This window comes from Augochlora pura, chromosome 2, assembly GCF_028453695.1.
Source record: "Augochlora pura isolate Apur16 chromosome 2, APUR_v2.2.1, whole genome shotgun sequence".
Taxonomy (NCBI): domain Eukaryota; kingdom Metazoa; phylum Arthropoda; class Insecta; order Hymenoptera; family Halictidae; genus Augochlora; species Augochlora pura.
Genome location: NC_135773.1, coordinates 9,044,018 through 9,067,842, shown reverse-complemented (window position 1 = coordinate 9,067,842; position 23,825 = coordinate 9,044,018). Strand labels below are relative to the sequence as shown.

General features: G+C 35.3%; 4 protein-coding genes, 1 non-coding gene and 1 pseudogene across 6 annotated transcripts; 4 read left to right on the top strand and 2 right to left on the bottom strand.

Annotated features, from left to right (window-relative positions):
• Positions 1-3: 3 nt before the first annotated feature.
• Positions 4-1,071, top strand: Nd-b14.5b (NADH dehydrogenase (ubiquinone) B14.5 B subunit). Its single transcript, XM_078187259.1, has 3 exons — positions 4-411; positions 716-859; positions 935-1,071. Exons 1-3 carry the CDS (start codon positions 240-242, stop codon positions 982-984), a joined length of 366 nt encoding a protein of 121 aa, XP_078043385.1. The 5' UTR covers positions 4-239; the 3' UTR covers positions 985-1,071.
• Positions 1,072-1,318: 247 nt separating this feature from the next.
• On the bottom strand, positions 1,319-9,750 carry Cda4 (chitin deacetylase Cda4). The gene is made up of 9 exons (XM_078187253.1): positions 9,601-9,750; positions 3,529-3,647; positions 3,341-3,452; positions 3,132-3,259; positions 2,859-3,064; positions 2,362-2,657; positions 2,029-2,275; positions 1,755-1,946; positions 1,319-1,665 (listed from the first exon to the last, which is right to left on the bottom strand). Exons 1-9 carry the CDS (start codon positions 9,650-9,652, stop codon positions 1,563-1,565), a joined length of 1,455 nt encoding a protein of 484 aa, XP_078043379.1. The 5' UTR covers positions 9,653-9,750; the 3' UTR covers positions 1,319-1,562.
• Positions 9,751-12,066: 2,316 nt separating this feature from the next.
• LOC144475637 (uncharacterized) lies at positions 12,067-13,602 on the top strand (annotated as a pseudogene).
• A 1,006-nt stretch (positions 13,603-14,608) lies between these two features.
• Asns (asparagine synthetase) lies at positions 14,609-17,256 on the top strand. 2 transcript variants are annotated; one of them, XM_078196104.1, is made up of 10 exons: positions 14,609-14,827; positions 14,904-15,038; positions 15,115-15,240; positions 15,313-15,549; positions 15,617-15,791; positions 15,868-16,097; positions 16,176-16,303; positions 16,369-16,658; positions 16,721-16,955; positions 17,031-17,256. In XM_078196104.1, the coding sequence occupies exons 2-10, from the start codon at positions 14,916-14,918 to the stop codon at positions 17,158-17,160; spliced, it is 1,674 nt and encodes a 557-aa protein (XP_078052230.1). In that variant the 5' UTR covers positions 14,609-14,827; positions 14,904-14,915; the 3' UTR covers positions 17,161-17,256. The 2 variants fall into 2 exon arrangements, with proteins under 2 accessions (XP_078052230.1, XP_078052229.1); XM_078196103.1 differs by having other exon boundaries at positions 14,610-14,762.
• A 120-nt stretch (positions 17,257-17,376) lies between these two features.
• Positions 17,377-17,449, bottom strand: Trnar-ccu (transfer RNA arginine (anticodon CCU)). Its single transcript has one exon. It is a non-coding gene; the product is annotated as a tRNA-Arg (tRNA).
• A 5-nt stretch (positions 17,450-17,454) lies between these two features.
• On the top strand, positions 17,455-20,733 carry Pgant35a (polypeptide N-acetylgalactosaminyltransferase 35A). Its single transcript, XM_078196175.1, has 7 exons — positions 17,455-17,760; positions 17,858-18,206; positions 18,311-18,992; positions 19,070-19,187; positions 19,254-19,742; positions 19,852-19,983; positions 20,053-20,733. Exons 2-7 carry the CDS (start codon positions 17,858-17,860, stop codon positions 20,206-20,208), a joined length of 1,926 nt encoding a protein of 641 aa, XP_078052301.1. The 5' UTR covers positions 17,455-17,760; the 3' UTR covers positions 20,209-20,733.
• The last annotated feature ends 3,092 nt before the right edge of the window (positions 20,734-23,825 follow it).

Sequence of the window (23,825 nt, the reverse complement as noted above, 5' to 3'; positions counted from 1 at the left end):
TTCTTGGATTGTGTGAAAAAAGCTCTTAAATTGTGAGTCGACTGTCCATGTTTGTACCCCTGTACATATACTTACATACTACAGAGTACACATGTGACTTCGCCAATATCCGTGTTCTTTTACCGCTGTTCAGGCTTCTGCTATATACACAGTAGTCTGCCGTAATTTGTGATAGAAAACAATATTCGTAAACATTATTATATTGTTGATAGCCTTTGTAAAGTGTTACGGTAAATAAAATGACTGAATCATCGGAGTCTCCAGCCCAATGGGCAATTGATCTTTTGACGGATAGGACATACGACCAGACGCCTTTTATCGAGAGATACTTTATTGAAACAATGTCAACCATTACAGCTATTGGTCTATCATTTTGGCGGAATAATAATATGAGAAAAGCATGGAATGCCTGTAAGTCCTTCATCATCGTTTTTTTTCGTAAGCAGATAACCCTAACCTAATAATAGTAATTGTAATTATATAATGCAAGTATTTGAATTGGCAGTGCTGTCAAGAATACTATTAATCCTTTCGGTGCAGATTAAGATTATGCCAAACCATTTTAAAGGACAAAAAATCTATAAAAATGATATCAGTTTATAGTTGAAGAATTGCACCCAACTTTTCAATTAATTATTTCTATATCAGTCCCATTTAATATTTAGAATAGATGTCATATTAGAATTGTATGAATAAAATTTTTGCGTTTTATCAGCTTTGCATCATCATGCCTTGGGTGGATTGGCTGGTTTTGCATTTGGGTCGTGCGTATCATTAGGATTTAGAAGAGTCTGGGAAAGGCGTAATGCGCAGTTGCTAGATTACATCAAGCTGCATCCAGACAGATTTCCTAAACCAGGTAAATTATTTGAAACTATCAAATTATGTCTGTTTCTATCTATTTTTATCTAATTAGTGATATTTATTATTTCAGATTATAAACCTTATGGAGAATTATTTCAGCCATGGCATCCAGTACGTTAGACAATTAATGACAGTACTCTAAAACTGTGCATTGTTTTCATGTAATAGTAAACTTGAATTTAAAATATATAGATTATTATTATGCTATATGACAGCATGTTGTATTTTTATATTAATTATATGTTCAGGATCCATCATGACATTCTGGTATATAAAAAAATAATCTAGCGCCTAAGGAAAATTCTGATGTAACAATACTGTCCACACTTTATAGTCTAATTATATTTAGACCTACTATTTTAAAAAACAGTAAGTGATAATTATAATACAAAAGAAAAAAAAAACGGTTATGTTATTACTGAAAGTACAATAACATCACTGTACAAAAGGAGAACAGAAAATTATACATATTGAAACTAGTATTACATGAAGTTCAAAGAAAGTGAAATTAACAATATATTTTTTTATCATTCTTACAAAATGTTATGTCATTCATTTCAATACTTTCAATGTCTATCCGAAAGTCTGATTAAGTTAAAGATTCCAAATCTATTTTACACATCACGTACGTAGATCAAAATCAATGAAAATTAGTTGAACTCTTTCTAATAATCATTCTATTACACTTATAAAAGTTTCTATTTTTTTTCAGGATTATAATTATCATTGTATAGTCCAGTTCCTTTAGAATCCCCCAACCAAGGATATTTATTGGGACATTCTCTGCATGTTTCCAGATACCTGTAAAAATATTTATTTTTATTATTATTACTATTATTATTATCATCATTCTAAATCATTAGTTCTTTTACATTTCAATAGCCACTGACCTGGTCGTAGTAAAATTTGACTCTGTAGGTTTGAAATCTAAAGCACATTTATTTGCATTATTACATGGTGGTCCGGGGATATTTTCTTTCTTTTTACATGACCATCCTTCAAAGTTATTGAGAGATTTAATTGGTTTTGGATCGGTGATCCATGTAAGTGCTTGCGTAGCAGTCACAAAGTACACATCAGGTCTGTAAATATATAGTAAAAGTTAATTTTTATAATGAAATTGATTGATTTCTTTATCTGAAGCTGGAATTATTTTTTACTTACAATGTCACTGCCCAATCAAGGAACTTCGCCAATCCTCGTTCCAATTCTTTTATTTGGAACCAATTTGTGTGGAAAGGCATCATGTATGGTGCTCTGTTTTGCTCATAGTATCGATTAAAGTCTTCTTGCAGCCATTCAAAAACTTCTTCGGGGTCATGATTATGGAGTACACACTGGTCTAAGTAAGGACAATGTCCTCCTTCGTAGCTTTCAACATAGTGAGCATTTAATGGCAGTTCCCATACACCTGAGAAACGAAGATATTCGGCAACGGTAAGGAGAAACTTGATTACATGAAGATATATGTAGATATAAAAAGAAATGATTAAGTACCTGGGAATGATTTAGTGGGACATGTGCCTGCTTTACATTCGTGAGGTATCTTATAATCGAGAGTATAAGGCCAGATTGGTACTTTTAATGGAGAAATTCCAATGCTGCTATCGTATATATATCCAAAATCTTCCAATACTTTGTACTGAGTATTTCTTCCTGGCTTTAAGTATGGAGCTCTCATACCGACAACCTCGCTCGTAGAGATGTTGCTGAAGTGCTTAAGTATTTCTCGCATTCCTATCATCTCTCCAACCCATTCTTCGTATCCTTTATCTTCCAATCCCTTCTGTAATCTGAACAATGAATTTGTATATCATTTTCCTCACCATTGTATGTCAAATGTCCCACCTAACTTCAACATCAATAACTCTCTTATTTTGTCTAGTTGAATTATGTTTTTCTCTGATATTTCTTTGTATTATTAAAGATAAAAAATTTATTGATGCAGATGATAAGAGGGGTGATTAGTATACTTTGTCGTCCATAATATTTACGATATAGTTTCAGTAGCAATTTCATGTCCATCATGCGCCAGACTCTGTACCATATTGTAATTACAATACTCGTGCGAGATGAAGAAAGTGCCTTTCAATGGACAATTGTTTGGATTCAGTCGTTCAGTGGCGAATATCTTTTGATAATGATCGAAGTTATTATGATTTATTGCCCCGTCAAAGGTCATTATTATCATTTGAGGAGTCTGAAATGAGAGTTTTTCATTAGAAACATGTCAAAAAAATCGTATATAAAAGTGAAAAACAAAGTACATCTTCCGGTTGAAAGCCACCAGGAATTATTGTACCATCTCTTGAACAATAGCAGTATGGTAACTGGCATTCTGAAGTATCACATCTCATTGCTAAATCAGTTGGTGGTTCAGTCACCGGTGCTGGAGCTAAAATTCAGAAAGTCTATATAAATTTAAAATTACTAGAAGGAGATAGAATCGACGTTTGTTTCTGAATACAATAATTACTTGTAGCAATGGGGCCGCAGCGAGCTTCATTTTTGAATGTACAGAATTTACTGATGTCGTCGAAGTGCAGCCCTGATGGACATCTGTTGAGATATGGATATCCATCAACACACTGTTGTACAAAAAAGTGATGTTAGTTTATGCATTATTGTATCATATTTTTATACTACGGATTTTTTATCCATTACCTGATAGAATCTTCTACACGTCGCTGGGTCTGCGAAATTACCATTGCCTTGACCTTCAGGACATGTAAACTCTTCATCCTTCTTCTCGTCATCTTTCTTAGTACTTTTTTGGCCATATACTACAAAGCAAATCATATTTGTTCAATGTTCAATCATTTTCCATTTTAGTATACATAAAAATTAATCATTATATTGTAAAAGCTCCCATAGAAGCAGTTTTATATTCTTAACAATTGTAAAAAAGATATCATTTTGCGATAGAATACTTCCTGATTCCTTGCTCCATCAATTTTTTAGCATTGTTCTTCAGCTATAGTAACAATGACAGATGCCATTAAAAATTGTGTAACTATAGTCTTGGGAGGATCAAGACATTCGAATCCTACCTAAAGGTCAAGGCTGAGCTTACACCTGAGCATACAGAATATTCGATCGAACACGTTCTACTTTTATTGTATTCTTTCTCTCGACTACTATTACATCTTAAACTGTCTCACGTAGAATGCAAATTTTCAACATACAGGAGAAATACTAATATTATTATTAATAATTCGCATTTCATTTTTTAATAAGATGTGTTTAGAAATACGATATTGATTGCAATCCTTTTCTACTTAAGTTAGAATCAACATATGCTGTTTCTAGTTTTATTATCAATTTTATGATCTATTCAAGGAATCGTCGTTTATTCATTTAATTTGCAGTGTCAACGGTAGTTAATAAAGATTTTTGTTGTATAATGGAAGAATATTGCGTACGATATGGTGCACAGAAAGCTGCAAATACGTATAGAAAATACCTGAGAGAAATTCCGAGCGTATCAGAGAAGAGAAGACCGTCGAGAAAGCGAGGTAGTAAGAATTCCAACGCGTGGCGACGTATTAGATAGCTGTGAAAGATTCAATCGAGATTGAGATTGTTACCATTCATTTCTCTCAGGTTCTATCAACTAATTCTTTATTATATTTAAAAGTTTATACTCCAATTGAAACCAATAGAACGTTGTTCATTTAATGTGATGTTGAATGATACTATGAGAAAAATTTCAGAGTATCGTGTCTATTTTCTAATATAAATTACAATGATATGAATAACAATTTTTTATTGAACATTTTCAAGGGTTTTTGAAGGTCAAATCGAAAAGTAGTCCTTCAATTTTGCTTGCTGTTGTATGATTTCGTGATATAAATATACATATTTGTAAATATGTTACTACGTTAGAGGAAAGGATCAAAATGCCAGATCCATAGATGCATAGCTCACCCGGGTCCAAGATCAAGGAGCAGCATTGACTCTCTAATGCCTGAAAGATGTAGACACGTATTTCGTAAATCGTTTAACGACGAAGGCGGCGGTGGTCTCGTGCGGATAGAAAGTATCTATCGATTGCAATTAAAGAGTGAACACCACCAACACTAATAACAAGAGTCTCTACATATTTAGAATACTGAACGCTGTTGCATTAATCTTATCAAGACAACAGTTCCAAGAAAAACATTAAACATTCTCTCTTTTATCCACTAAGAACCTTTATCGCATTCATAAACTTCTGGTTAATACCCCTTCTCCCTCTCAAGACAAACCAGTTTGCATAAACTGAATGGACGTGCGGATTAGCATAAAGAATTCTAATTTTCTTAAATAATTTTATAATCCGGACAAATTACCTATTCTTAATCTTCGCAAATGTGAACGTTCTCCTGTAGTTCCTAAATCTGCATTCCTTATAAGTGTATAAAGATCTGCGGTTTATTAATACCCCGCGATCATTATATTCTTTTTAAGATATCCTGGCGAAGGGGGTGGGAAACGGTCGGCTATATTTTTCTACAATGAAGCCGGGAATTCAAGATATGCAAATTCAGAAGAACTATTCGGATCGTATATTTCAGTCGTTCGACTGGTTACACCGTCATTATGGCGACACCGGCGTTCTTGAAACGACTCGTGTTCTGCGATCACGAGGGGAATCCGTAATTGCAGGGACACTTTTTATTCCAGACAGATAGGAAAAGGGCGTAACCGGATGCAATCGTCCGAAGCTTTGGTTTATTTTAGGAAAGTATGTTGCCTTCATTACGTTGTTCAATAAAATGTAACTTCTTCGTTTCGATAAAGAGTGGACGATTATCGCAGACTCCGATGGATAAAAATTTGACAGTGTACACGCATAAATCGTTGCCAATTAAAATCTATCCTTAAAAGCAGAAGTAGCAGCGAATAACTTTCTCCTTCCTTCTTCTCTTTATTTGTATTATGCGATTGCTATATAGAATCTATCTATTTGTTACTACTCTTCTGTAATAAGGAGTTTTTCTACCCGTATACACCAATAAATACTTCTTATTATTATTATTATTACCATTCTTGTTGTTGTTGTTATTATTTTTTAAATATCCACCACTACAAAATCTTATTTGTAACTCTATCATTCAATTTCTAAACTAACTATGTTTTAAACAATGTTTTCATAATGAAATAATCGATTTCAAATTATGTCCTGCAAGGTTCTCCATTTTAAATGGGAACTCCCTTGATGGCATTGACGCGCGCTAGCGTTTTCAAGGAATGAGAAGAGATTTTTTTCGATAGGTCGAAAGTGCCGGCGGATGACGACGAACGTGTCGTAAATAAAGCTGACACAGATAAAATGGAGAATCAGCCGACGGCAGTGAAGCGCTCGGTAAATTAGGTGCGGCGGTCGGTTTCACTGGTGTTTACATAAGTTTGGTCGTTTACGTATATGGTGTACAGTCGTGGGTCGGGATCTGAATTCCGGTGGAAGTGTGCGTGCATGGTACACGGCCGATGGAAACGTTGCACCTGTACGATTTACCACAACGTCATTGCCAGAGACGTACCTTCACTTTCCACTTTGCCGTTAAGCCGATCTTTTCGGCATCGTCGGGACTCTTTCGTTCGCATCGAACGACTTTATCGTCTTCCTTCGAAATCGAAACGTCCCGCTTTTTCGAAGGTTCTACGCCGGTTAAAGTCAGAACTCCTTCGAATTACATTGTTTGGGTCGTGACAATTGTCCAAGATCTTGTATCAGTCTCTTGACATTGACACTTGCGCTCACAGTAAATTCTCTCAAATTGTCCATCAACTTGTAAACGCGAAAGGAAAATTTGGGAAGAGGAGATACGATTATTCGAACTTCGCGGCTTGTTTTTATAGTTGCTAACAATTGGCTACCATTTTTTTCATAAACTGAAGGACAATTTGATCGACAAAATGATCGATTACCAAGTTACAGTACATCGACTGCAGATGTTCTAGCAAATTCTCATTCACATAATTAATTTCACGAGTATTGGAAGTGTTACGAAGTGTTATGCATAGAAGCAGTGTTCGAAGAATTTAATGGGTGAAATATCGAATATGCGAAGTGAATTATAGTTCGATTAACGAACCAACATCGAATAGGAGTGACTCCGGCTTCTCATCAAATTATTACAGGTGGTTAAGATTACAAATGGCACAACGAGGCTTCGCGATCTTTGAAGTTACGAAGTCGATAATTTGTCCGGCAAACTCAACGAACGCGATCACCGTTGAGAACTAAGATTGACATTACGTAAATGCATTATTGAGTTACACAAATGGTAATTACATTACTGTTGGCGGTTGTAAAATGATCGTGAAACGTTTGTTTCATCTCGGACGGTTATAAGATCACTGGGAACGTCTTCCGCGGATACTACTTTCTCCTAGCGATTCGTCTACTGGATTTCGACATGCTCGAGTCTGATCTTCCTGAAGAATTAATTATACTTAGTAACGAAAGCTTACATTTTTCGGGGGAAATGAAAATAAACAGCCTAAAAGGGTCTAACATACATTCACTTTCCTAAAATAATATATGCACGGTGTTAAAAAAAGAAAGAGAAATTTATTCAGAATGTAAAACATAAGATTGATGTATGTTGTCCACGTAAGATTATTAGACTATCGTCAACAAGGAGTCTTTCGTAAATGTAAATTTAATAAAAAAAAAAAAACTTCTTGTTGCAGTAATTTCTCCATGTGTCTTGCCTTCCTTGCAACGCAAAGTTCACATGTACGTACCATCCAAATTTCTTATCGTTTGACACGTTTTTATTTGATCGCACAACTTTTTGAAATTTTGTATTACGCTTGAATCCACGAGGTATAAAAATGAGTATGTGAACGTACGAATGTAGTGGTATGAAGGTGAGGGAAAATGGTTTTGGTTGACAAGTGTAACAATTGAATCATACAAAAGTGATTTGATGCAAACGTGTGGCATCATTAATAAATTGTTCATTGACTATCCTGATCGAATTAATATTCCTTACGTTGATGCTGGCCTAATAATGTAGTGTCGATAGCCTTGGAAGTACATTGACATTATAGTCTCAGAATATTTACGTGACATCAATATTTATTCTTCGGACTGACCAAAAATCAACACTATAAATTCTCCGGATCATTAAAAAGTGGATTTACAAGGTCTCAAGTCTTTTTTTGTAAAATTCTGAATACTTCTTTGTAAAAGTCAGACGAGTAATAAATCACCGAAGGATTTTCAAGGATGGTTCAGCTTTTCCCAGGATCGCAGCCAGATAACAAGCTAAATGAACAATTCTCCGGGGAATTGCTAATCGGGATACAGAGGAGAATGTCTGCAGAAGGTCGTTTCTTTGCTCCCACGTTTACTGGCGGTTCTGTTTTGTCGCAGACGCTGATTAGATTGATAACTTGTTTAGCAGGCAGCTAAAGAGATTGAAATTTTGATGAAGGAATCGTCGACAGAATCGATAAACATCGATGAATTGGGAAATTGATTTTCTACCGTGCGCATTTATTGGAATGATCGATCAAACGATCGCCTTGCATCATTACACTATAATCTAATTGTAATTTCATAGATCGACAGATTTACGCAATCTCCCCTTTTATTGCGGTATCCGTGCGATCTACTTCGAGAAGATAAATTACTTCACAGCATTTTCTTTCTTTCTGGAAAGAGAAACCCTGGCTTCGATAGAAACTCGATTCAATACTATTTCATTAAGCTGCATGTCGGAAAAAATTCAATCGATCCAACGGTGTGAAATGGAAATTTGCAACGATCCAACAGAATCTCGATCAGGTATATTCAGCATGTATCGATAGCCGAGACTCTGAACCGGAAACTCTATAAATACCAGTAAACCCGGCACTCCAGGAAACTCAAAGGTTAAATTATAATCGCCTCTCTTCCGCGAGTCAAAGAAACCGAGATCAATTTCTCCGCGGCAATCTCTCTTCGATAAAAGATCGTGCATCAGGGCCGCCATATCTTTCTGACGGATTTTCAAGTAATCTAGGAACCACGAAAACTACGCCGCGTAGTTTGATCGATGAACAATTCACTGGAATCTCGAAAGAAATTCTGAAATTTCCCTTGATCGATAAATACGAGAAACAGGTTCATGAAGAACCACTAGAATTTCCCCCAAGAAGCAGGATCAACAAATGATGGTACAAATATCCTGGAGAAAGTCGTGACTGTAGAACAAAATTACTTTTCTGCACGTGAAGGTGATCGTAAAAATTCTGAATATAATCGCAATCTCAAAATAAGAATGTATTTCTGTTCTATAACAATTGGTGAACGAGAATCGTACAGAAAATCATAGATCGGAATGAGTATATGTATATCTATCTTGAAACACGTTGACGTGAAGAAACAGGTTCGCAAAACCCACGAAAATCGAAAGTCCAGACGAAGAATGTATCTTAATCCTCATCGACGATGAACGGAAATTCTGAAGAAAATGGTGACTTTCGAACAAACTATATCTCCATCTTGTAAGCAGCTAAGTACAAAGGACCTAATGTGCTATCTAGGCACAGTACTCAGGATGATTTCGACGGAGCAGAGGACTAATCCAAGGTGTACGAAAGGCCAAATGCGGCCCTGACTGAGACAGGAGCAAAAGGAGAGTGTTACTTTGACGAACGGGTTCGTTCTACTGGTTCGATCTCTCTTGACGAGTAAAGAGCGATATCGAGAAGCAGCAGCCAGCAACCATCGGTGTCTCACCAGGTGTGTCTTCCTACCTGAGACTATCAGGGCGGCACAGATCAACAGTTGTCTTCTCCGTGTGATCATCGTTCGGCTGTTCTCTGATTCCGCAATAGACCCCTGGAAGTTCACAAGGCACTGGCACCCGGATCGAATTTAGCTTCGTGTTGCGACAAGGTGATTTCCCATCGGGAGGTGCACTTGATGAAACTAGTCCTGCAGCACTGGCGACGACCGGGGTTCGCCAGCAATGCCTTCTGCCGTGGGGACTCGAAAACCGGACGGTAGAGGAACCGTTCCTTAGCTCATTGGCTGACCACTTTCTACCACCGTCCTGGTCCGCCGAGAAATCATGGCTTTTATTTGCGTTAGAATACGCATACGGTTCCGCGTGAAACGTGCACCTCTGAAAGTCCACAGGCTCTTTCGTTTCGCCTGCGATCCTGGCCACGATCTCTTATTGTCAATGATTTTTGTCATTGTCTATTATTGTCACAGAACTTCTGACAATTTTTCGGCAGGCCCGGTGATTCTGTATCCGCTATTTTTCTTTTTTTTTTTAAAAAAAAGGTTCTGCTCGTGCACATTGTTGTTGGAAAGTATATGGTCGCTTTCTTATCATTTTAATTAGTGGAGAACAGTCTGGAAATTATTAATGAATTTCAGTTACTATCGTGCCTTACGTTTTACATTGTTCACGTAAAATGGAATTCCAATTATTTAGCATGCGTGGATCCGAGACGTACAATTGAATTGTACGGCACAGAATGGATGCAAATCATTTCTCCGAACATTTCGATACCCTAACATATCCTCACAGTTTCTGAATTACCAGATTTCTCGAAGTAGCAGTAATGGAAACTGTTTTAGAATATTTTATGATATCGAAATGTTCAGACAAATTGTTTGCATCCATTCTCTGTCAAACGGGGCTGTTTATTCTTGCTGATATAAGGAAACTTGCCATGAAAGGATACAGGTATGGTAAACGGTGTGAACTCCACAAGGGGGTTAAAAAGATATTCCAAGGGTGCAGAAATCTTCAGGAAACTTTCCTGTATCTATTTCGGACAAACAAAATTGATTTATCATTGCAAATACCGAGGATAAATGATCCTTGCCGTTTTTCTCATAAAGTGTAGTGTAAAATCCAACATGAAACCATTGTTGAATAAGTAATAGTGCGCCTCTTGTGGCAAATTGAAGAAACTCTCTCCAGGGTCTGTACAACGCCAATTAGTAAATGACAAAACGCTAAAACTACTAACCAAACAGTGGCGCCTACTTGTAGAGAAATCTGAAAGCTCCATTCAGCGCCAATTAATAGATGACAAACCGTTTAAACTGTTAACCCTTTGCACTCGAATGGTGACTCTGTGGCACCACTAAAATTATTTCATTACGTTCCAAAATAATTTTTATAACAATAGAATTTCGATTTAAAAAATTGGCAAGTAGTGAAACTGTTGCTACTAGTCGCAAGAATCAATTTTGTATTAATAAAAGTGCACTTTTATTGCATAGGATAGAAATACTACGAGCCAGAAAAATTATTTTAAATTCACAGTTAAAATGACTTCGAGTGCAAAGGGTTAAATAAAACAGAACTTTTATATTTCACCGCAAGAGGCGCCATTGCGTAGCTAGTAGTTGCAACATTTTATCACTTACTAACTGGCGCTGAACAGAGGCAGCAAAAACTTCTTGATTCTGCCACAAGAGTCATCACTGTCGCAGTGTCTAAGATAATGGACGCTAAAGGGCACAGCCGATTAAGGTGATCAAAACTGCCCTTAGAGGTTTTTCAATGAGTCATACACCGTTCGATAGCTGACTAATAAAAACTCATCTGTGTAAAATTTTAACCCTGTAACTTGTCCGTGAGGGTAGTTACAGGGTAAATTAGATTTCGCGGTTTTCCGGCATTTTTCTACCTTTAGCGGCTTTCTAAAATTTTGAAAAAAATATGGCTTATTTTGGACATTAAGCCGCATGTTATAGAACTTTTTCAGATTTTTCAGTTGCAAGCTGTGATTATCAAAAATGAAAAACCCCCAAAAAATCGGAAAATTGGAGATTTCTCACTTTTATATTATATTCAACTCTTTTACATTAATTCCCTGACAAGGTACTATCACGGCTCGTGTACTCAATTTTTCTCAGATTTTTTGCCAACCTGCAACATTGTCAAAAAAAATGAAAACCTGGGCTCGGGTTCAAATCCCGTTGAAGGCTAAGTTTTTTTTTCGTAAAACACATTTTATATTTAAGGAAACTTTACTTGGTTGCAACTCGTCCAACGGTACACGATGCGAACGTTCACTCTTTTGTATATTTTCACACGATTTTGTATATACTCCTGGTATGTACTTTGGAGTATACTACTGAGTTCAAAAAGTAAGGTGAATTTTTAATTTAAGCTTCCCTCGCTAATCGATTCGAGCAAACTGTTTTATTTTTATGTTGATAATACTGTTAGTGACATCTGTGCCAAATTTGATGTGAATGCCATCATTAGTCATATAGTTACGCTTGTGTTTTCTGAACGACTATAAGTGATCTTGGCGATTTTTACAATGTCTGATTTTGCTGAGCAAAGAAGTGCCATTAAATTTTGTTTGCGGAATGAAATTTCGGCTGCGGAAACGTACAGAATGTTGCAGAGGGCCTTCGGTGAATCGACTATGTCGCAGAAAAATGTTTATAAGTGGTACAAAGATTTCAAAGATGGCAGAGAACGTGCTGATGATTTGGAGCGCTCCGGACGACCATCAACGTCAACTGATGAGCAACACGTAAAGAAAGTCAAGGAATTGGTGGTTGAAAATCGTCGATTGGCAATTAGAGACATTGTCGATATGGTTGGAATTTCAATTGGATCAGTTCGAACAATTTTGAAAGACAATTATGGAAAGACAACTCCTGGTTTTTGCATCACGATAATGCGCCGTCTCACACGGCATTGATTCTTCGTGAGTTTTTCGCCAAAAATTCCACTCATATCGTTCCGCAACCGCCTTATTCACCTGACTTAGCTCCGTATGACTTTTGGCTATTTCCGAAACTCAAAAGACCGCTCCGGGGACGCCATTTTGAATCTATTGAAGAGATTCAACGTGAATCGCTGCGTGCTTTGAAAGCTATACCGGAAAACGACTTTTTAGCATGCTTCGAGGAATGGAAAAAACGTTGGCATAAGTGCATTGCATCGGAGGGGGAATACTTCGAAGGGGATAAAATTAATTTGGATGAATAAATAAAGATTTTTCATTTTATAACAAAATTCACCTTACTTTTTGAACACAGTAGTATACTCCAAAGAAGTAACATTTCAAATATTTGCAAAATGTCTAAAAGTCTCGTTACAAGGTATATAGGGCGTAATCGGGCACTTCGAACAGTATTTCGTCATATTTCCGCAAAGAAAGTGTGCGTAAGAGATCTTCCCAGTGACAGATAACAGAAACGCATTTGACTTCTGCATCCATGGACCAGTCCGATTCAAAACAAACTCCTTTGGTTCAGGCTCTACATGCATGGACCAGTCCGATTCATTTCAAACCTATATGGTTCAGGCACCTTCAACCTCTACATCCATGGATATCCATACAACCTGTGGAATGTACATTCCCAAATTTCCACATTCCCACATTCCTACATTCCCACATTCCTTCATTCCACATTCCTAAATTCCCACAATCCAAATTCCTACATTCCCACATCCCTACATTCCACATTCCCATTTTCCTACATTCCTACATACCGAATTACTAAATTCCTATATTCCTAATTCCTACATTCTTAATTCCGAAATTCCTATATTCGTAATTCCTACACTCCTAAGTTCTTACATTCCACATTCATCCATTCTACATTCCTACATTCCATATTCCTCCATTCCACATTCCTAAATTCCACATTCCACAACCTACATAAAGAAATTGAAGTTGTATTTGTGGTTGCGGTTGCAGTCATAGTTATAGTCATAGTTATAGTCATAGTTATAGTCATAGTTATAGTTATAGTCATATTTATAGTCATAGTCATAGTTATAATTATAGTCATAGTTATAGTCATAGTTATAGTCATAGTTATAGTCATAGTTATAGTTATAGTCATAGTTATAGTCATAGTTATAGTCATAGTTATAGTCATAGTTACAGTCATAGTTATAGTCATAGTTATAGTCATAGTTATAGTCATAGTTATAGTCATAGCTATAGGTTATAGTTATAGTCATAGCTATAGGTTATAGTCATATTTATAGTGTGAACTTGAAGTTCAAGTTTGACTATGGCCATGACTATAACTATGACTATAACTGTGAATATAACTATGACTATAACTATGACTATAACTACGACTATAACTACGGCTATAACTACGACTATAACTACGGCTATAACTACGACTATAACTACGACTATAACTATGACTATTGAGAGTGTATAATACTGATTGCACTTTGGACTTAAAATTAATGTTTGTATTATCGTTGTAACGTGATAAGTGACTGTATTAAAGTGGACCGTATCGCATGAATAAGATTAATTATTTTTTATTTTATGTACAAATAAATTCATATAGTTCCTTATTTATACGTTTTCGCTATCAAAACTGATATATTTATCAGGAAATCCGTCGATTGTACACTGTGTAATGAAATAAAACAGACTAACAACGTACTTATATATAATACATGATGAAATATATTTTATTCAAGAAAGTTTGAAAAAATAGACATGAATTGTATGTATAATATGTAAATAACAATAAACATGATATTATAACTAGAAATGTGTTATATTATTCGTATAACACGAACAAATTTTTCATTCCGTAATTAATGTAATTATTATTTGCATGTACATTATAATTCGTATAATGGACAAAATTTAGAAACAAGGCATTGCTTTGCAAAAATAATGAAACGAAATTATTTACTTTCATTTCTTCGATTTCAGCGTTCGAATATCACTACAAAAAATAAAATGAAAATTAAGCCACATTGAGATTTTATTTTGTTTACATTCGGTATAAAACGCGCAGTCGCGACACATGGCGTAAGGTATAAACGTGGATCAACGTGCCGCATATCATTACATTCGCGCAATTGGAACGCCGATATTGTTCACATTTTAATTTTCGAAGGTGTTCATTCAAGTAAATAACGTCCGAAAAATAAAACCAATCCGAGGTATCTTTTATTATTTTATATGTTTAAACTACATAACAAAAATACTCCACGCTTATTTTTCTGATGTAATTATTGCAATACTTTACATAGAAGTTTTCTGCTTTAAATTTATGTTGCACTAATAATGTACATCTGTTACAGTGATAAAACAAAATGTGTGGTATTTGGGCCTTGTTTGGATTAAATGCACCTCTGACCTGCATTTGTGAGAATTTTGGAAAAATAAATCATCGTGGTCCTGAAGCTTTTAAACTCGAATATGACCATGCTGTCAAGGTATAATTAAAACTTATCAACATCAAAGTATTAGTGCAGCGATTATTTGAATTATATATATATTTTATATTTATAGAATGGATACCTTGGATTTCACAGACTGGCAATTGTTGATGATCTCCATGGAATGCAACCAATGAGACTTTATAAGTATCCTCACCTCTTTTTACTGTGCAATGGTGAAATATATAATCATGATAAAGTAAATTTGATTTCTTAAATTATTCCCCCCTTGTTAGCAAAAATAACCGAATTACATATTTAAATCTTCTAGATTGGCCAAGAATATGGATTTAAATATGTCACACATTGTGATGTAGAAGTGATATTACATTTGTATGAAAATTGTGGTGCCGAAAGTGTTGCCAAAATGTTGGATGGTGTATTTGGATTTTGCTTAATGGATATTAAAAGAAGAAGAATTGTTATTGGCAGAGATCCTTACGGTGTCAGACCTTTATTTAAATTAGTTTCTGATGATGGAAAGCTTGCAGTTTGCTCAGAGAGCAAGGTAACAAAGTAGCAGTCATTTTGTTCAGAGTTATCTAAGATATTACTATATTGGAATGTATACACAGGGTCTTATAGAATTAACAAAACGAATGAAATCAGAATGGACATTGAAACCATTCTCGCCAGGTTATTACGAAGAATATGAAATCTTACCAAATGGTAGCACAAAATTATTATCAACAGTCAATTATTTTAAACCTGGAGACAAACCTAGCTTTCAAGTTTATACTCCTTGGAATGGTTTGTTCATATGATTTAAAAATACTACCACCAGTGATGAAAATAAACATATAATAATATATTATTTTCTTTCTAGAATTGAGTAAGACAGATGTACATGAGAATATAAGAACACTCCTTTCAGCTGCTGTGAAAAAAAGACTAATGGCTGATAGAAAAATAGGATGTTTACTATCGGGTGGTTTAGATTCAAGTCTGATCGCAGCTTTGCTGGTCAAGCATGCAAAGGAAGCAAATCTGCCATATAAAATACAAAGTTTTGCTATTGGAATGGGCGATAGTCCAGATATTGTTGCAGCCAGACAGGTTGGAGTATTATGTTTTTATATTGTACTGTATGAATTATTCTATAAAATTTGAATTTATTAACGTTCTTTGAATTAGGTGGCAGATCACATTGGAACAGATCACCATGAAATAATTTTTTCAAAGGAAGACGTGGATAATATACTGGACAAAGTAATTTATCATTTAGAAACATTTGATATTACTACAATCCGAGCTTCTATTGGGTAAAATATTATTTACGCAAGAGAAATCTTTGAACTTACAAATTTAATAATATTTTGAATTTCAGGATGTATCTCATCTCGAAATATATTAAGCAAAATACAGAATCGACAGTAATATTCAGTGGGGAAGGTGCAGACGAATTGGCACAAGGATATATTTATTTCAGAGATGCACCTAATGAAATAGAAGCTCATAACGAATCTCTGCGATTACTTAAAGATATTTACTTATACGATGGTCTAAGAGCAGATAGGACAACTAGCGCCTACAGTTTGGAATTGCGAGTTCCGTTTTTAGATCTTCAATTTACAAATTATTATCTATCACTGGATTCTGCAACCAGACAACCTCAAGGTAAATACAATAAGAATACTTGAAAAATATTAACGACAATTTCTACAATAAACATGCTGCAGGAGGAATAGAGAAACATTTATTGAGATCTGCATTTGATGACACTAATTTATTACCGTCGAACATACTGTGGAGACATAAAGAAGCATTCAGCGATGGCGTGACGTCAATTAAAAAATCTCTTTTCCAAATTATACATGAAATAATAAAAGATCGTGTAACAGATGAAAATTTAAAGGTAGCTCATGTGAAATACCCTCACTGTACTCCAAAAACAAAAGAAGCACTGTATTACAGGTAACACAACATCCTTTTAAAAATGTTCTATATTACTATATGATTAATAAACTGTACCATTTTTGCTTTTTTTAGAGATGTCTTTGAAAAACATTATGGAGGGCAAGGTGAAAGTTTTACACCATATTTTTGGATGCCTCGTTGGGTAAAGGGAATTAACGATCCATCTGCGCGATACATTGCGCATTACTCGGCAGAAAAGTAAAAAATAAAAAATAAATTTCAAATAATTATACAAGTAAAATAATAATTGTAATTGTACAATTGATCCTATAACTTTGAAATACATTATATTCTCATACACAGTGTTAATTTTTTTACGTCTAATCAATCAGACTTTGTTCTCTAAATACAGTTCAAATAATAAGTCAAAGAAATTATTTTTTATTTACAGCAAATAAAAAAAAAATAATGAATGAATTACCCCTGGTGGGACTCGAACCCACAATCCCCGGTTTAGGAGACCGATGCCTTATCCATTAGGCCACAGGGGCAGTTGATAAAAGTTGATTCTTTCTCGAAGTAGTTGTACCCAAACTGAAAAACATTTACAAATTATATTATAAAAGCAATTCTGATAGAAATATATTTTTGACAGTGTATATATAATTTTCAATAATGGTACATGACCGTAAATACCTCAAAATGTTAAAAAACGTACGAAACAGCTGTTATGGGAAATTTCAAGATGGTGACGCACATTTGTAGCAGTCACCTGTGTGTAATTTTTTCTATAAAACGAGGACATATTTAATTCAAATAATAATGATTTCGATTTAAATTACCAAACAGACATATCAGAACAGTGAGTGTTCGTTACGTTTTACTTTTAACGAAGCTAATGTTAGTAACTTTTACCAGTGTTACTAACTTATTCGTTTATTTTTTTAAACAATTCATAGATGATGTCAACGAGGTACTTTTCTTTCTTGTCCGGAGTAATAATAGCCTCCTTAACATGGACTTTCAGTTTGTACCTTTATTCAAGATTATCTCAATACAATAACTTCTTTAATTCAACAGTACTAGTCTCAAAGAATTCGAAATTGTTTAAAGAGCCTACATTTGATCACAGAACGTACAGTGATCACGCATTACCGTTATATGATAATCAAATAGTTCACGATGGAAAAGAACTATCAGTACAGAAAGGTAGTTATAAGTTGAAAGGATCTAGTTATAAGAACAGTAAAAGTCTTATACAACATTTGCAACCTGTGCCAGTAAAACCTGCAGTTACTTTGGGAGATGGTATTGTGTTAATATAATATTTTAATTGCCAAAAGAAAAATAAGCTGTTATATCTTTGTTGTTTTTAATATATTTTCTTAATGAAAGTATTAATGTGTTTGTAGGTTTGGATGAGCTAGGAATTGTACGCAATTATGATGATCAGAAAAAACGAGATGAAGGTTATAAGAATTATGCTTTCAATGTTTTGGTATCGGATAACATTGGGTTGCACAGAACATTGCCTGATACGAGGCATTCGCTGTGCAAAACTCAGCAAATTCCCACCCACTTACCATCTGCCAGCATTGTTATATGCTTTTATAATGAACATTACGTGACGCTTCTGAGATCTTTACATTCCATTATTCAAAGGACTCCCGATAATCTTTTATATGAAATTATTTTAGTAAATGATTGGAGTGATGACAATGGTCTACACGAAAAAATAGCAGCGTACGTTGATATTAATTTCAATGATAAAGTAAAATATTTTAAGACCGAAAGACGCGAAGGATTAATAAGGGCAAGAATGTTTGGTGCAAGGAGAGCAACTGGAGACGTTTTAATCTTCTTAGACAGCCACATAGAAGTAAATGTGATGTGGATAGAACCTCTACTTTCACGAATTGCTTTTTCAGAAACTATTGTAGCAATGCCAGTAATTGATATTATCAATCCTGATACATATCAATATACCAGCAGCCCTTTGGTAAGAGGCGGATTTAACTGGGGTTTGCATTTTAAATGGGATAATTTACCAGTTGGTACCTTAAAACATAATGAAGACTTTGTGAAACCTATAAGGTAAGATTATATATTTACATATACATATTTCTTTTAATGATCTTTTAATCGTATTCATGGTGATTGTTACTAAATAGATCACCAACCATGGCTGGAGGACTGTTTGCAATAAATAGGGAATATTTCACAAAATTAGGAGAATACGATCCTGGTATGGATATCTGGGGTGGTGAAAATCTAGAAATATCATTCAGAGTAAGATAATGCTTTATTTGATCTTGTGTCAACTTCAATTTGTTAATACTTTGTACTATTTCTTAGATTTGGATGTGTGGTGGAAGTATTGAACTTATCCCCTGTTCAAGGGTTGGACATGTATTTAGAAGACGTAGACCGTACGGCGGAAATGACAAACATGACACTATGTTGAAGAATTCATTGCGTGTAGCCTATGTTTGGTTAGACGAATATAAAGACTATTTTCTAAAAAATGTTAAAAAAGTGGATTACGGCGATGTTACAGATAGATTAAAATTACGCAAAGAATTAAATTGCAAAAACTTTTCATGGTATCTAAAAGAAGTGTATCCTGAATTGACATTACCATCTGATAGTAAAAATAAGTTGAAAGAGAAATGGGCGAGATTAGAGCAGAGGCCAATTCAACCTTGGCACATTAGGAAAAGAAATTACACTGACGAATATCAAATTAGATTGTCTAATACAGCACTGTGTGTTCAGAGTGAAAAGGATGTCAAAACCAGAGGTTCTAAACTAATATTATCGACATGTTTAAGAGTTAAATCGCAGGTAATTGGGAAAACAAATATTTCTAAAAAATAAGAAAATAACGAAGACAAGGTTATTGTAATTTATTATAGTTTATATTATTAACATTAATACATTGCAACTTGCGCAGATGTGGTATGAAACAGACAAAAATGAATTAGTGCTTGGTCAAATATTGTGCATGGAAGGAGGAGAGAAAGTACCAAAACTTGGAAAATGTCACGAAATGGGCGGCAATCAAGAATGGCGGCACAAAAGCGATGTAAGTAATTATTAATTTCTTTTTCAGTATATATACACGAATTAATGCAATTGAATTATTTATGTACAGAATGGTACACCCGTATATAATATGGCAGCTGGTACATGTCTAGGTACATTACAAGCCATAAAAGGAAGCCCTGTTATAATGGACTTATGTACCAAATCGAATAAAACTCTTATAACATGGGATCTAGTACATTCGAAAATTCCTCAACAGAATTAAGTAACAAGAAATGAAAGAGCCTATAAACGCAATATAAAAAATATGTCAACACGCGATTACTATGCAAACGAAAAAGAAGAAAACGATGAAAGAATTAATGGAAACTTTTTGATACAAAGCAAGATATTATAAATGTTAAAAATACATACTTCTCGATTACTTTATATCAAAAGAATAAGTGAGATTATGAGAAATGATATTATAATTTGGCAGCTAATTCCGTAATTTATTAATTATCTTTTTATATCTTTTAAAGTCATACAGAATAACTTAGAAGCTGTTAAATGAAAGTAAGATGCATTATTTATACAATGCTGTTTGCGAATCATATAACAATCTAAATTATTAGATAAATTATTAATAGATTATAACAATCTAAAACATCTCCAACAGGAGCAATACTCTGTACAATATATGTATTTAGATAAGTATGTATTTATATTTGTTGTTTTGTATTATTTGTTATATACATATACACATTTATACTACAAATTTTTAAAAATAAATTACTATTTAAAAGATTTACTTATTAATTGAATCGTGTATTTTAATTAGTGTTAAAACAATTCATGAAAAAAAAGAAGAGGTACAAGCTAATCATTTCCTTTCTGTAATATTTTATTAACCTTTTTATCAATCTCTTTTCAGTTATGTGTAAGCTTGAACTTTTTATGCACACTGTAGCAAGCGAACGTTATTAAATATTTTATCGGTAACGTTACGTATGACAAAAATTCATTCAAGAACCTAATGTTAATAGAATTTCGTTCTTATTTCATTATCTCTATAGGGTGTATTAAAATTATTGTAACTCCGGGAAATAAAAGATTTGGAGTAACCTTTTCCTTAGCGAAAATGCAATCCGCCGCTTTGTTAACGAGTAATTAACGAAAAACAGTAGTTCTCGAATTCATGTTCCCATCAATTCTGATAAATTCATTATGTTCTAAAAAACATGGAACATGTTGAAGCTGTTAGAGAAAATTACCAACAGTCGATCTTGGCTAACAAATTCAGCATTTCGTTCGATATAAGATAATATCGTAAGTCGGTAATATCGTCCAGCAGTTTGAGCGTGTTTTCGCTACGTGTAGTGGAGCTGTTCTTCATTTACCGGCGCACCTAAGTCGTGTCACATTTTCCATTCACAATTATAAATAACTTTTCCTAGCAATATGTAAAAACAGGAGAGCTTCCCAAACATTTCTATTCCTTCATAAATATTTCAATAACACCAGATTCATAAATTACAAGACGTCATTAATAAAAAAGCTTGAAAAGTATTAAAAACAGTTTTCACAATAAATATATTGCATGATGAATAGAAAAACATTGATTAAAATCTGCATTTGATGATATTAGATCTGACGCTCTGGAAAAATATTTTCCCAGAATTTCTCGAGTTGTTTGAACTTTCTAGCACTGTTACGTACTGTAACGTGACAAGGGATGATTTATAAAGGATGACGGTGTATACGTGTCAGAAACAATTTGTATCGGAAAAGTCGAGTCCGTCGACGAAATGGAACCAAGCCAGCCGCCCGATCGGTGTCAAATTGATCGCGGGAACGGAATATCAGAAATAACTTTCGTCTCGAGGTACAATCAATAAAACCTGTAATAATCTGTGCATGGCAGAGCTTGGGACAGAGTTTTCAAGCACGGGAATGGTGGCTCCTGGCACCGATAAATCATCGTTACCATCTAAAATCCATCCCTGCGAAAATTCTTTTAGCTTCGCCCTTAACTCGCAGCAGAAATACGAATGCCTTCGAGACCAGAATGATCGATATTCCATAGATAAGATTTTTGTCAAATATTTGAAATCTTTCTTTTGGAGGAATAGATTATATATTATATATTTTATGTATTCACAGAACTAGATTACATATTATATATTATATATATTCACAGAAGTAGATCATGTATTATAATTTTCAATACTGTACAATTATAGATTAGAGCTATTATAAATGATTCGTTTGCAATATACGCTAGTCTGGTGTCAGCTGCGCAACGACATCGTCCTCGAAGCATTGAACTAAAATCGCCGTTCACTTTAATATTTTACGATATGAGATAAAGTTATAATTAGCCATTAGAAATTTCACACAGCCACGAACACGAGACGCGGCTGCTAAAATCGCGTTCTAAAGTGGCACGTTTTGAAAAATTCAAAGACTGTCCCAGGTAGTTTTAATTCGCATGGATTCGTACGGGAAAGATTTATTTCTACGAGCGAATGTTTTTCCCTTAATTATCTGCCTGATAAACGTAGTAAAACACTCGGAACCCCAAGCCGTTGAAAGCTTTTTTAAACGCTCGCTACGCATACAAGTATACTTGGGCGCGGCACTGTAGACACGTTTTTCAACCCCCTAAGCATACTCGGCGTTCCCCGCGAGAAAGGGCTAATAATTCGTTGGCCGGGCCCCGTGTAATCGGTAAGCCATAATTAGGTCTCTCGTCGACCGAGCTCCTCCTCTTCGAAACGATATAAACTAGACCTGAAAACAAGCGACCGTGAACCCGTACGAAACAGATCGGCGCGCGTTCGCGTTATCGTCGCGACCGTGTCCTGCAAAATTTTTCCTCGCTAATTACCGCGTTTACAACGACGATATTTATCAATTAGCAGGCCTTTCAGTGCGACGCGAGGCTCACCGCAATAGATCACGGACGTGGATAGCATTGAAAGAGCCTTTTACAACCGGTGTGCCGCTAATAAAATCGTGACTACGTTCCTACGGGAATTATCACACCCCTCTGGCATCCGTTCACGCACGGTGCAGCGGCGTCGATTGACTATAGCGTCCCTGTATTCGTCCCTCGGGAAGCGTCTTTTCCTTTTCGTTATTCCATTAAATTAGTAAATAGGGAAACTCGTCGGGACGTTCTCTGAATCCGAAAGAAAAACCGCGGGGTGGATTTCCCTTCGTTCGGATTTTTATTCAATTTAACACTGCACGCGGCATTTTCCTATTAAAATCAGAATTTATAATCATTTTTCTAGGGGCGCTTGTGTCAGAGAAGAGATTAAGTGAAGTGAAATATACTTTGGAGAAAACCTACTTAATTTCCTTAAATCTGTCTTTTTGTGCTTAATAATTTCTTTAACGAAACGAGAGAATTTCGTCTTTATTTACTATCATTCTCAGACTTTATTGACAGAGGCTTTAAATTAATATTTATTAAAGAGCGCAAGGGGTTGATCACGCTCTATGCTTTCGCAGTGCAAAGAGCGAGGACGAAATCTTCTGGAAATCGTCGCGAACATTAAACGAAACAATCGAAGTGACGAGACACCGTCGTCTGGGGTGTGTTTCGTTGAGAGCGAACGCCAAAGGCGAATCCCCGGAGTCGAAGGTTAAATTCGTGGGTCCCCGGTGTCGAGACGCGTCGAGTTTCTAGGTCCGCGAGCGACAACGGAATAATCGAGGGAAAAGGAGACAGAAGTAGCCGGCGACGTGCCAAAAACTTGGTCCAGAGAGTCGGAGGACACCGAGGATGGTATTCCTGGTCGGTCGCGGAGCGGCGAGAGTATTGATTAAGGGGGGTTACGTCGGGAGGGATCCTCGCAGCCGAGGGGATTTCCTCTCTGAATGCACGGGGATGAA